Source organism: Siniperca chuatsi, linkage group LG11, assembly GCF_020085105.1.
Source record: "Siniperca chuatsi isolate FFG_IHB_CAS linkage group LG11, ASM2008510v1, whole genome shotgun sequence".
Classification (NCBI taxonomy): domain Eukaryota; kingdom Metazoa; phylum Chordata; class Actinopteri; order Centrarchiformes; family Sinipercidae; genus Siniperca; species Siniperca chuatsi.
The window spans coordinates 2,217,417-2,229,799 of NC_058052.1; the positions used below are offsets into that span (position 1 = coordinate 2,217,417).

The following is a 12,383-nucleotide window of genomic DNA, read 5'->3' on the forward strand; positions in this document are numbered from 1 at the left end:
AAACACATCAATGAGCCACACTGTTGCACTGGGTGATATGTTCCTTTATTACCATGAACAAACACACTGTGGTTTATTTTGACTCAAATCCCACATACACCGTCATCAGTGTTCGAACTACATTGTGGGATTTGCGGGTGAGCCCTATTTTTCGGGGGTGGGGGGTAGGAGGGTACTGTGCTCATGAACGCGCATGCATGAATGCACCCGACTACGTGCAAAAATATACTATCAATACATGTTGATTCATACAGAGAATATTTAGCCTGGGGCAACAAAGAAACTAAAATTATTCATTGCATTCATGCAATGTTTTCTCTCCGCCGAGAAACAATAAAAATGCCAACGCACAGCGGACAGGCAATGGTTTGCGTTACTTTGTTAAACAGACCAGATCTAGGTTGCATCCCATGACAATTATGAACATGCCCACAGCCTCAAATGTTGGTCTTACGGAAAACATAGCTAGATTATTTTTCCAACAGCTTCTCTAAGCAAAACACCCAATGCTCACTGCACACACAGTAAAACATTCATGGAGGTAACGTCGCAATGCAAATACAACATCATATAGTAGGCTATGCATCAAACTGTGTCAACACCCTACAAATATTCACTTAAAAGACACAAATTATGGCAAATTGTTATGTGTGAATAAAGTGCTTTACTATTAGAAATATAATATAATTTTATACAGAAAAAAACAAACAGCTCCCCTTACATTTCTTAAATGAGGCTTTCTGGGGAGCTCATGTCTCTTACAGGGGAGCCGAGCTCCCCGTAGTTCCCCCGTATTTCGAACCCTGACCGCCATGCTGCCAGAAATAAGCCTTTTTAAAATGATTTACCTCTTCAATATGAACGAATGGACTTGGGGCTAAGTGCCACAAAAAGGCTAGGGAAGTCAGAAAGTACTGAGAGACGGTCTAACACATCGTTAGTTTTGGTCTTTTCAGGATATTACTGACAATAAGAAAAATAGAATAACACCAGACCCAACCTTTAAATACATTTTTAAAATAGAAAACACCCAGGAGTTTGTCAAAGAAAAGGCCTTACTATTACTGAACACCTGTAAGTTAAACACAATACGTTAAATACAATCAAGTTAAAGATTTAATAAAAATGCATAATACCTGTCTGCAGGGAAACAGGTTCAGGAAGGAAACACTCACCTTTGGTACAGGCACAAAGGCGGTCTGTCCCAGTGCAATAGGTAACTGAGACAAAGGGGTCCATCTCCTCTGCTGACCCCTCCTTCTTAGGCGGCTCCACCTTGGCCAGGACCTCCAACGTGGACAGGTCCAGTATCATAATGTACCCGGCCCGTGTGGTCACCACCAGGTGACCCAGGCCTGCCACCTCTAACCGCTTGCACTCTTTGTGGATCGAGGCAGAGGTGAAGGGACTGGAGACCGTAGCGCTGCTGCTGGTTGTGGCTGCTCCACATGCAGTCCCAGTTACAGAGCCAGCACGGCCTGCTGGGCCCATTCCAAACCCAGATGAGCCATTTTTGGACCCGGAGGGGAGAGCCTCCTCAGGAGCCTCTTCACTGTCATCCTCCCTGCTATCAAGCACATCTGGAGGAAGCAATATAAGAGAGGTGATAGCATCACAAGGGTCCCAGATGTGCTGCACCTTAACAGGTTCCTCATCCAAGGTGACAATACGGGTGGAGTAGTTGAGCTTGTAGAGTGCAAGATAGCCTCCACTCCCACCACTCGGGGACCTCTGCTGCAGCTGCTGCTGGTCTCCTGGAGGCAGGATGAGGGGTGTCTGAGGTGGTGAATCGCCTGGGTGGTGGCCTTCCACCCCATTGGCCACTGGGTGTAGGGGGTCTCCTTTGCGCTGGCTGCAGAGGGCAGAGTGCAGACGGTTGAGATTGTTGAGGGCCTCCACTTGGTTTGTAGCGCTCAGAGATTCAGCGCCGGATGGTTGCAGGCCAACCAGAAGGTGCACACCGTCCCAGCAGGGCGTGATAGAGTCCACATAAAGATTCTCTTCTTCCAGCTGTTTGGGTAGCCTCAAGCACTGCACCAGTGCTCCAGGTCGTGGCGGGGTAGAGACAGTTGCTGTACCCAGTGTGCTCCATTTGTCTACATGGCCGTCTAACCCTGTCAGATTAGTCGCTGCATCTGCAAACTGCTGAATGTACGTGATGGGAGGATCCTGAAGAAGAAGTTGCTCGTGTGTGTCGAACTCCATTTCTATAATCTGTGGCACAGTGAAGCCCTCCTCGTGGAGCCCCTTGCTCATTAAGTTGTTCATTTGAGCAAACACCTGCCCTGAGGACTTGTCATCCACCTCCCTGATACTGTATAGCAGCAGCACAGGTATAGTCCTGCGCATAGCCGTCAGAGAAGAGGGGCTTGGAGGTTGGGAGCCTGTGTGGTTAGAGAAGCCCTGCTCCTGGGCTGCAGTCTGGGGGTTGCAGGTCTCTATCTCCATGGGGCCCTGGTCCTGCAGAGGCCCAGGGTGGAAGGGCTCAGGGCCTTGAGTCCTAAGGGGACCATCTGTGGTCCTGCGTGTTGTAGCTGGGGCTGTGGGTGGGGGTCCAGCCATGGGGGTGCTGGATGCTGAGCGGTAGCTGAGCAGGCCTCCGGCCAGAAGGCAGGGGAAAGGAATGTTGTGGTGGTCAGGGACCTTGTCCTTTGCTTTGGCCTGGCTGTGGGCCTTGGCTTGGTTTAGTGAGGGATTGGAGCCGAGCTCCTCCAGGTCCTTGACCGTGTCCTCGAGCACACTGGCCACCACCTCCCACTGGAGCTTCTCTGGCTGCTGGAGCACACTCAGCGCCGTCAGCCCTAGGCTCACATCCATGCTCTCCCACTGTGACTGCTGGCCTGGAACAGAAGCAAAAGAAGAGGTCTGAGGTTTTTCCCGTCCAATGATTTAAAACGCTATTTTAATGAGGCTGGAAGCCTAACATGAAGAGAAGAGATGTGTTTTCAAGTGTATCCACATGGCTTCAGACATGGTTCACCCAAATCTTAACAACAAGGGCACCACCCCCACCCCTCAGAAATGACAAACAGTGAAAATTCAAGTCTTCTTACCTGTTACTGACTCTGATCGGGAATGCTCATCACTGTCTGAATCCTCCAACTGGTCATCACTGGAAGAGAAGAAGTGGTTTAAATACTTGACTAGCATAATAAAACACAAACAGAACTGTGACTCACTGACTGACACACATAAGAGTCCTACAGATCAAGAAGGACTAAGTGGCTGTGTCACAGTATGTTGACACTCTCTTTCCACGTTGTTGAAGTACTTAGTTTTTGTTGTTTTGTCATAGAAAAGGTTTCAGTCGTAGTCATCTGGACACTGTTTTCAGAATCAAGACGTTTCGGCTCCCATCCGGAAGTCATTCTCGACTTCCATCTTGATTCTGAAAACAGTGTCCAGACGACTACGACTGAAAGCTTTTCTACGATAGAACACTCCTGGACGAATGAGGGACTACACCGTCTTATGTTGCTGTTTTGTGTTAAAAGATCATTCGGGGGCAACTGATAACTGAAAAGGTGATAAATGTATTTTTGTAGAAATGTTAGCAGTACCTATAATTTTTTCACTGCTGTTTATTTACTTTCATTTTATTGTTTTTGTTATTGTTTTTAGTACTAACGTGTTAATTAGAGAGCTTTAGAAGTGCCGGTTGGTGGATTTTGTTTTTTCAGAGTTGGGTAGCTTTTAAACTTGGTTCTGCTCCGTTCATTTGCTGCTTTGAGCTCATTTTGATGCATTAAGTTACTGCTGATACTTATCACTTCTTGAACGTGCTTCACAATAAATGCATTTTAATGTAAATAGAAGTGGTAGGTGAAACCACAAGTGTTGACAATGACATTCACAATTAATGATACCAAAAGTGACTAAGTATAGGTTTTCTAAAAATACAGGCCCTGCATAAAACACTGCATGCACGAAGTAATGATTTTATTACATGTTTGAGTCTTATAAAAGGAGCACAGCTCAAAGTCCCTGTGAGTTTAGGTATCGCTATAGGGAGAGAAAAACTCATATTTGTTCATTAGGGTTCATTAGGTATTTGTTCATTGCCGATACCAGTACCCAACGGTACCTTTTTTCGGTACTGTACTCTCTCTGTAATAACAAAAATGGAATTTCAGTTGTAAAAATAAGTCCAAACTTCTCAATTTCAACATTATTTATTCAGAACAATTTACCTCACTGCCTCACTTAAAGTCATCTATGGAGGCTAAGTTAACTTCTTCCCGCTGGTTGCAGGCCAACGCTTTGAGCTCGCCATTGCCCTGACTCAGTAGCCCTTTTTACACAGAGTTCCTGCAACACTGCCGTAAAGAAGGGCCGTCATTACACCTGCTTTGCTTTTTTACACTGAACCAAACAATAGCGGCATAATGCTGCCACAGTGTGTGATAGATGGCGGAAAGTACCCCCTCAGCGTAGGTGGAGCTAATCGTCATAGCGACACTATTCCAGCAGTTAGGAAACAACACAGCCTTTATTCACTGACAAACTATAACCTACACTGTACATTTACTGCCAGATTGACAGCTTCACTGCTCACCTTTTCCTCTGCACCGCTGCAATCACCATCAATTTCTGTCGCTCTCTCTCTCTCTTGTTCAACCACACACTCACTACACACACACGTGTCCCTGTGACTTCAACAAGCAGCAGGGGTGACGTAGTCTCACTCTCTCTCTTTCTATACTCTCTCACCCAGATGCGCTCTCAGGTACCAAAATTTGGTACAGATTGATTTAACGTGAATTGGTACTCTGTACTACCGACGTTATTTGGTTGGTACCCTTAAAAGTACCGAGTTCCGCACCCAACCCTATTGTTCATCCCTTACAGGTTTGACTCGTAAGCCGGTCTCATTTCAGGAGTACTGATATTTGTAGGGTTGACATGGCCCGGCTACTCGTCTGCATTTTCGGTTTACATTGTTAAAGCTCACGTGGCTAACGCATTACAGCTCATGCCTCCAAGTTTCTCTTTGTTGCCTTCTCTGCTGTACACCATGGTTCACATGTTACCATGGTTCGCATGTTGCCATAGCAACCTCAGCCTCAAGGACTTGTTGTCGTGTGGCACCTTGAGGTTGTTTGCGTCATTAATGTGTTCTTCTGGATTTCAAATGGAGATATATACCAGTTATAAACAAGAGGTGAATCAGTGGATAACACTGCAGATGGAGGCCAATTATTCACGTATAACTCTGATATTAAAACATACACTGGCTGTGGTTCAGACGCATACGGTGAGAAACTTCTTTTGCGCTGTGTATATGCTTGTGAGGATTGAAGTGAGTGTATATATACTTTATGTGAATGTGTGTGTGTGTGCGTGCGTGTGTTTCACCTGTCTCCCTCTAGCTTTGGCAGGTCAGAGCAGGAGGATGACTCCTCGAGCCAGGCCAGAGTTGGTCTCCGTGACTCGGTCAGTGTCTGCTGGCTCTGCTCACCACCACACAGGATCAGCTGCCTCAGGATGGCCGGGTCATACGGATTGATGTCAAACTTCAAGTGCACCTACACACAATCACACACTCTTTAATCTGGGGTCAATACTAACATTAACTGTCTGACACCAATATCTTTGGAAGTGAAACACAAGACAGATAATACTGTCTCATCCATTCACAGTGCGACGCTGACCTTCATCATTTTGGAGACATCCCAGATGCAGATTTTGCCCCTCTTGGTGGCAGCAGCCAGGAACTGCGGGCAGCTGCCAAAGCCGTAGCAGACGATCTTGTCTGAACTGTCGGGACTGTTGGGAAACTGGGCGGGGCTGGTTGCCAGTGTCACTGACAGCGGCACATTCTGTGTATGCTCACCCTTCACAAATGGACAATTGGGAGAATGTCGCTCGTGTTCGGACCTGGGGGACAGCGGAGAAATGTTGGACATCATTGATATGTCATAGGAGCTAAATAAATGCATAGTTAATGATCTCCACTCACCACGGCTCATCTGTAGGTTCCCAACAGACCAGACACACGCTGCAGGTGAAACACATGGCTCTGTCATCCCCTGTTGAGGCAGGCTGTGGAAAGACAGGGGGAGTCAATAGAGCTTACAAACACTAACACAGCTACATTCCCCACTGTCCATTTTTATTCTGGAGAATCCTGACATGCTCTACCGTGCAGGCAAACAGCCCCTTGACTGCATGCAGATATTGTGTATGTGCATGACTGTAAACAGAGATGTAAACTAAGTATGTGCCTACAGACTAATGTGCTCCCCGGCGTTCTCTCAGAACCTACCTGGTGGTAAAACCCTGCTTGAGCCATTGGATCAGGCTGAGCCCACCTGTACCCAGCATGTGGCCACGATGTAAATGTCTCCCTCCTGTTGGCCTCACTGTACATCAAAGATCTGCAGAGAACACCACATTTCAGTAACAGCCCAGTATTCAGTATGCTGGTGTGGAATGTATCACTGTACCTGTTTTGTAGTGGACTATGTGTGAAATACTTGTCACACGCATGTTGTGTATCATAGATCACACATCCATATACACCTCAAGAATCATAATCCATGACAAAATGCTATTTAAATGCTATTTGTAAAGGGAACACTAAATGTTAGTACCTGATTGGCATGGCTGGACTAACCAAAGGGCAAAAAATTGCTGTTAGCTCATTATTGTTGGTGTCATGGAGAATAAATAATAATAATTTGTGTGCAAAAATTAATAATAATAAATCCTGCTTTCAATTTTTTTATTTGCGCACACAAATGGCTAAATTGTTCTCTTGAAATACTTAAATTGTGCGCATGAATAAATAGATCATAATGGTTAAACAATGTTTAAAACAAGTAACAATATTACAAAGTAAGAACATTGTTTAACAGGCAAATGTGCTAAATCCTAAATAAAATTGCATTCAATTCAAATGGCTCATCTAGATTAGACTGTTCATGGCCTGACAATTTTCACGGTTTATTTTGCCCCGCATAGTGTCGGTTACAAAATTATTACATTGAGAGTAAAATTTATTTGTGTGCACACTTTTTTTAATGACACCTGCTTGGTCATGTAGATATTGTACTTTAGTGGTGCAAATTCCCTTTGGATGTATAATTAATCAAATTACCAAAAGCTAAGTGACAAGCAGTGAATCTGGGCTCTTTGGGGCTGTTGCCCATTTGTCTAGTTAGTAATCCAGCTGATTGGAGCTTTTTATGGGCTCCATGCAGCGGTTTTGCATTATCAGTTAACACCATATTCATTTTGACACATTACTATAATTCCTGTGAAACAATACCAGAGCTGTAATCTCTTCCAACATGTTTCTCCACTTCATGAAAACCAATGATGGTAGAAAGAGAGAAGAGTGACAAGTGGCAACAAGAAAAGGGGGTCTTAAATACTGAAAACCAAACCAATTACACTGCTGGTGTAAAAGTGAGTACATCCATGTTCTCACAGGTAAATCTAAATATAACATTTTCATAGTGACACAGTGATGCTCGGAAATGCTGCATGATGTGTTTAACTATTCAGTTGTTTGATTCTTCAAAAACAAATGATCATTTGTTTCCCTGCTTGCTCACCTATCTACAGAGCGCCCGGGGCCCACCCCGAGCTCAGGCCTGGCGCTTGACAAGAGGTAGGAGAGCCTGTCCATGATGGATGAGGCCACAGACAAGGCAGCTATGTTCTGGTTGATCTTCTTCAGCTCATTGACGATGGCGCTGGCCACCAGCTTCAGTACGTGGTGGGGAAGATGGAAGGTCACTGTCGCCCACTAAGAGAAGGAAGGTGAAGAAAAAGGTCACAGAGAGAAGACAGATGGATTTAAGGATAGTGAAGGAAAAAGTAAACCAGAAAGAGATAGGCCCACACATCAAACTGTCTGAACTTTCTGAAGCAGACACTGGTACACGCTAATTTCAGTACATGATGACAAGTTAGTGTTATCATTACACAGTAACGCAGCTGCAAGAAGGAAACATGTTCAAAACTCTTCTTGTTGACACATTCACACAAGCACTGACATCTGAGAACTGCTGTCTGCTGTCAGCACTGCCTTTTTGTATTGATAGAAAATCAAGTCCAAAATTGTTTTTCCTGAATATTCAATGGTCTCAGGTAAGAAAAGTAATATGGAGAAACAGAAATAATAGCAGTAGGGAAACATAACACAGGACTTACCATGTTCATTTAAGTGGGGAAACAGTATTAAATATTTAATGTGTAATAAGTGACAATAAACACACAGAAAATTGTATTTTATTTCTCAATAATATGAAATCTGACTTAATTAAATGGATTAATCTTCCCATAAACTTTACAGGAAGAATCACGCTAATTAAAATGCCGTGGCTACACTTAACTTGACAGTACTCATATTGCACTATTACTTATAACTTATATTATTACATTGTATTACACCGTACATACTTAACCTCTAAATCCACTTGGTACTTACACTTATTTTAGCTTTTGTAATTATATCCACTTTGCACTTAATTTATCTTACCTGTATTATAGTTTATTATATTTTGATTTGCTTAGAACTTTTATTCCTTCTATTCTCAAGTGTGCATTGACTTGATAGTGAGCAGCTGTAACGAAAGAGTTTCCCCTTGGGGATCAAAGTATTTCTGATTCCCTCACGTGACATCCCTCATGCTGAAACATTGGTCGTGGCTGTCAGGTGTCACTAATAAATTAAATCTAATTAAAAATCCCTAATATGTCACTATTGCACAGCTGATATGAGCACAAACAGAAGGCCTCTATTCATATAGGATGTAACAAGAAAACAAGAGCACCTTTTAAAAGGCTGTCATACTAACCTTAGCCACTTTGTGATTGGCTGCTGTCTCGTGTGAGGTATTCTTCAGGCCTTCTTTGAGCTGGGTGATAAAGAGTTCATAGCCTTCTGTGTTGCACACATCAATCTTTTCCTGACAAGCTGACAGCATCTGCTGGGCCTGAAAAGACACACAAACACACACACATTATAGTTATAACTGCCTGAGTCAGGCATTGGTATTGTCTTCTGGCTTCATAAAAAAATGGTTTCATGGGTTGTTAAGCCATTTGATGCATGACAATGTGACTTTAGTCACACATCACAGTCTGTAGATGCAGTCAGAAACAATTAACCTAAGTAGAGACTCACTAAATAAAGTGTGTTTAAAATTCTTTGCTTTTACTTACTTCCCCAACACTTCCACTGAACAAGCATTAGGAAGGAGTTTATTAATGGCCGGTATGAACAAGAGGAATAATCACAGCAAGCAAAACCTGTTTCAATGTTCATATGGGCATGCGAGTATGGTTTTGAAAATTGTGACCCTATCCTTCAAATGCATTTTCTTCCTCATTAAACATTTGAAAAGCCAATTTGGAAAGTCCTTTTAAACCTAAATTGTTTACTAGCTAGCTGCCTTTTCCCTTGCATTTTGTTGGCAAATTGCTACGTTTCATGGCATGTTACTGCCACCAACTATAGAAAATAGCTAGAAACTGGCAGCAGCCAAGTGTATCGTGTTGCTTTGCTCTCGTATGCACATGCAGCCTTGTGTGTCTGCACGAAACACTAACAAATCAGGGACATGCTCACAAAAACAGTGGCTAAGTGCTGCCAGTGGTCAAAAACACCACAGGGTACCTTAAATATCACGTGTTGACTCCACCTACACTGGGGAGTTTTAGTGTACACTAATTAAAGTTGGACCCACTGCTAATTTGCATATCAAAAGCTGATTGGCTTAAGGAAATGTGGCTGTAAAAGAAGTGACAATAAAAAGATGGGTTGAAAAAGTCACATTACCGGGTGATAGACATTTCCATTAACAATAAAGCTAGGATCATATTTCATTTGTAGTTTAATGAATTGGAAGTGTTTTTTGTTGACTTATTGTTTCTAAACAATACTGTTGGACCATCATGTCTGCAGTCCTGTAAACCATCATGTCATGATAAAAAAAAGACAAGTACACATACACAGTGCTGATTAGTGACATGTCTTACAGAGAAAAATATTCTTGCCCACTCCTTCCAAGTTTAGTTAATGCTTCCTTTTTTATGGTTCCCAAATTCATCTCCATTTAAATGTCACAGCGCTATGCATTGTGGGTAATTCCCTTAGGAAAAGTCCACAGAGTAGCTGTGACTTTTGGAACGTTTGTATAAAAGGGCTCAAAAAGTCCACAGAGAGCCCACGAACACTTGTAGATTTCACGGTGGGAAATCCCTGATCCCTCGTGGACTTATCGGGCGAAAATGTCAAAGTCTGTGAGAATGTTTGGTCTAGTTCCAATATCTGCCCTAACTGACCAGTGAAAGTGCAGGGCGAACGAGAAAATGTTACTTTAAGTTGATCTGATGTTATAAACGAAATACAGTAAGGTCAAACTGTCAGACAAACATATTGCTCCAAACTGATTATTGGTACCAACAAAGCATTGTTTTTAAATAATCAATCACTGACAGGATGATTAATAAGTCTCCTCCTACTGACCCTGACTTTGCTGCTTACTTCAGAGACAAGATAAGCACTTTTAGGATGAATATATGTCAAACCTGAACAATAACCATACTATAACTCTCCCATTCTACCCAACAATGTGCTCTCTAAACCACTTCTCTATCATCTGGAAGTATATGTTGACTTTTGTGATGCCGGGAGCCGATCCTCGGAATCAGTATCAGGACCGATTCGGGCATATTTTAATGGATCCGTATCGGCCAAAATAAAACCGATCCAAATCTGATCCTTTCTTTACTGTAGTTCTACTGTATTTTGCCCTCCTCAGCCTGATAGCGTTGCGGCGCTGTTCTCCTTAATGACAGCCGGGTTCTACACTGCGAGCATTTCACTGCATAGGAGAGTGAAAATAAGACTTTGTGAAAAATTATTTGATTGCACCGGTGATTGTTCTGACACCAGGTTGGCATAATTTCTGAGCTCTGACTGTAACAAATCTGTTAACACTCCTCTCTCTCATTAGCAAAGAGCAGTGTACAAACCATTCAGGTCGCAGCTTCTTACTTTTAGTGGGCGCAGACCATCGCTTTAACCGGTTAAAATGACAAACGGTGCCAGCGGTTGATCATATCAGCTGTCACTAATTTAACATTAATTCCTTGAGTATGTCGATTGCCAGCCAAAATAACACTTGGCTGTTGTCGAGTTTGTGTGCTCTCTGCAGCCGGTGTACTCTGCCAAAGATTGTTTATGAGGTAAAAGAACCTCCTCCTGTGAGTGTTTTTGTAGTCCCAACAAGAGTGAGACGTCTTCTCACTAGCTGATCGCTTCATGTCAATTTCAGGAGTCGCATTCTTTGAGTTCAACGTTCCTTAATATCATATCAATAATTTAAGCTTATCAATTGAATAGTTTTAAACCAGGACCTTCAATATTTGGATAAAGTAGCTCGTGAATTTTTTATTTTTTTTTAAGATAATTTGTTTCTGCATTTCTGCCTTCTTTGATAGTCACAGTAGAGAGAGACAGGAAAGGCAGGGGAGAGAGAGAGGGGGCATGACATGCAGCAAAGGGCCCAGGCCGGGTATGAATCCGGGCCGCTGCCGTTAGGACTCAGCCTTGGATACATGGTACGCGCTAGTCATGCGCCAGTCGGCCCATAACACTCGGGTCCCGCAGGTGGGTTTGGGTAAGCTTTCTAGAAAATATCACAGGTTGGGACGGGTGGGTCGAAAAGTGGCAAAGCAGCGTTCTGAGTAGGCTAAGTTATTAATAACTTACAGAAACATTACGTGCATTCCACCTTCTCTTCCCTTCTCTCTCGAACACACATACACAGTGCTGGATTCCATCAACAAGCGCATCCAGTGAGCGCGCTTTCAGTTTCCATTCTTTTTCTACACAGTGCAGCCAAAGGCTAGGCTAAAAAAAAGACAGTATAGACCTATCCACATAGGCTACTTATGGGAGAATTTGGGTGTAACTAAGGGATTTTTGGGGGTAATAGAATTTATGATACTTTGACTACTATGGTTTCATAAAGGAGGCCTCAGGCCCTGTGACTATGTTGTTTTGGGTTATGGAGCACTAGATGTTCCTAACATAAGATAGAAGTGTCCCAGAAGTCTCTGTTCTTCTTATACTGATAACTTGGGATGGAGACAGACTCTCTCTTTGTCTCATCTTTAGATGATGTAACCTGTAAACAACCACACACCGTTCTGCTGTAAGAAGTGTACCTTTTGGATGCAAAGTTAAGTATTGTGTTGGCTGTGCCCGTGTGTACATGCTGCCCCAATGCTTCTCTGTTGACAGATCTCTTGAGTTATTCTTTTATTCAATTGAGGACATCTCTTCAGTACAAGTTTTTCTTCAACAAATTCCAACACAGACAGACACTGGGTAAGTAAAAAACCCTGTGTACCTCTTGACGGAA

General features: G+C 43.1%; 1 protein-coding gene across 7 annotated transcripts in view; it reads right to left on the bottom strand.

Moving 5' to 3' along the window:
• The window catches only part of birc6 (baculoviral IAP repeat containing 6), a 193,053-nt gene that overhangs the window by 157,911 nt on the left and 22,759 nt on the right, over positions 1–12,383 (bottom strand). For all 7 annotated transcript variants that reach the window (XM_044215397.1, XM_044215402.1, XM_044215400.1 and 4 more), the window contains exons 3-10: positions 8,808–8,945; positions 7,560–7,753; positions 6,266–6,377; positions 5,960–6,042; positions 5,652–5,877; positions 5,356–5,525; positions 3,054–3,112; positions 1,176–2,840 (exon numbers count right to left, since the gene is read on the bottom strand). In XM_044215397.1, coding sequence (XP_044071332.1) covers positions 1,176–2,840; positions 3,054–3,112; positions 5,356–5,525; positions 5,652–5,877; positions 5,960–6,042; positions 6,266–6,377; positions 7,560–7,753; positions 8,808–8,945 — 2,647 coding nt within the window. The remainder of the gene's footprint in view (positions 1–1,175; positions 2,841–3,053; positions 3,113–5,355; positions 5,526–5,651; positions 5,878–5,959; positions 6,043–6,265; positions 6,378–7,559; positions 7,754–8,807; positions 8,946–12,383) is intronic.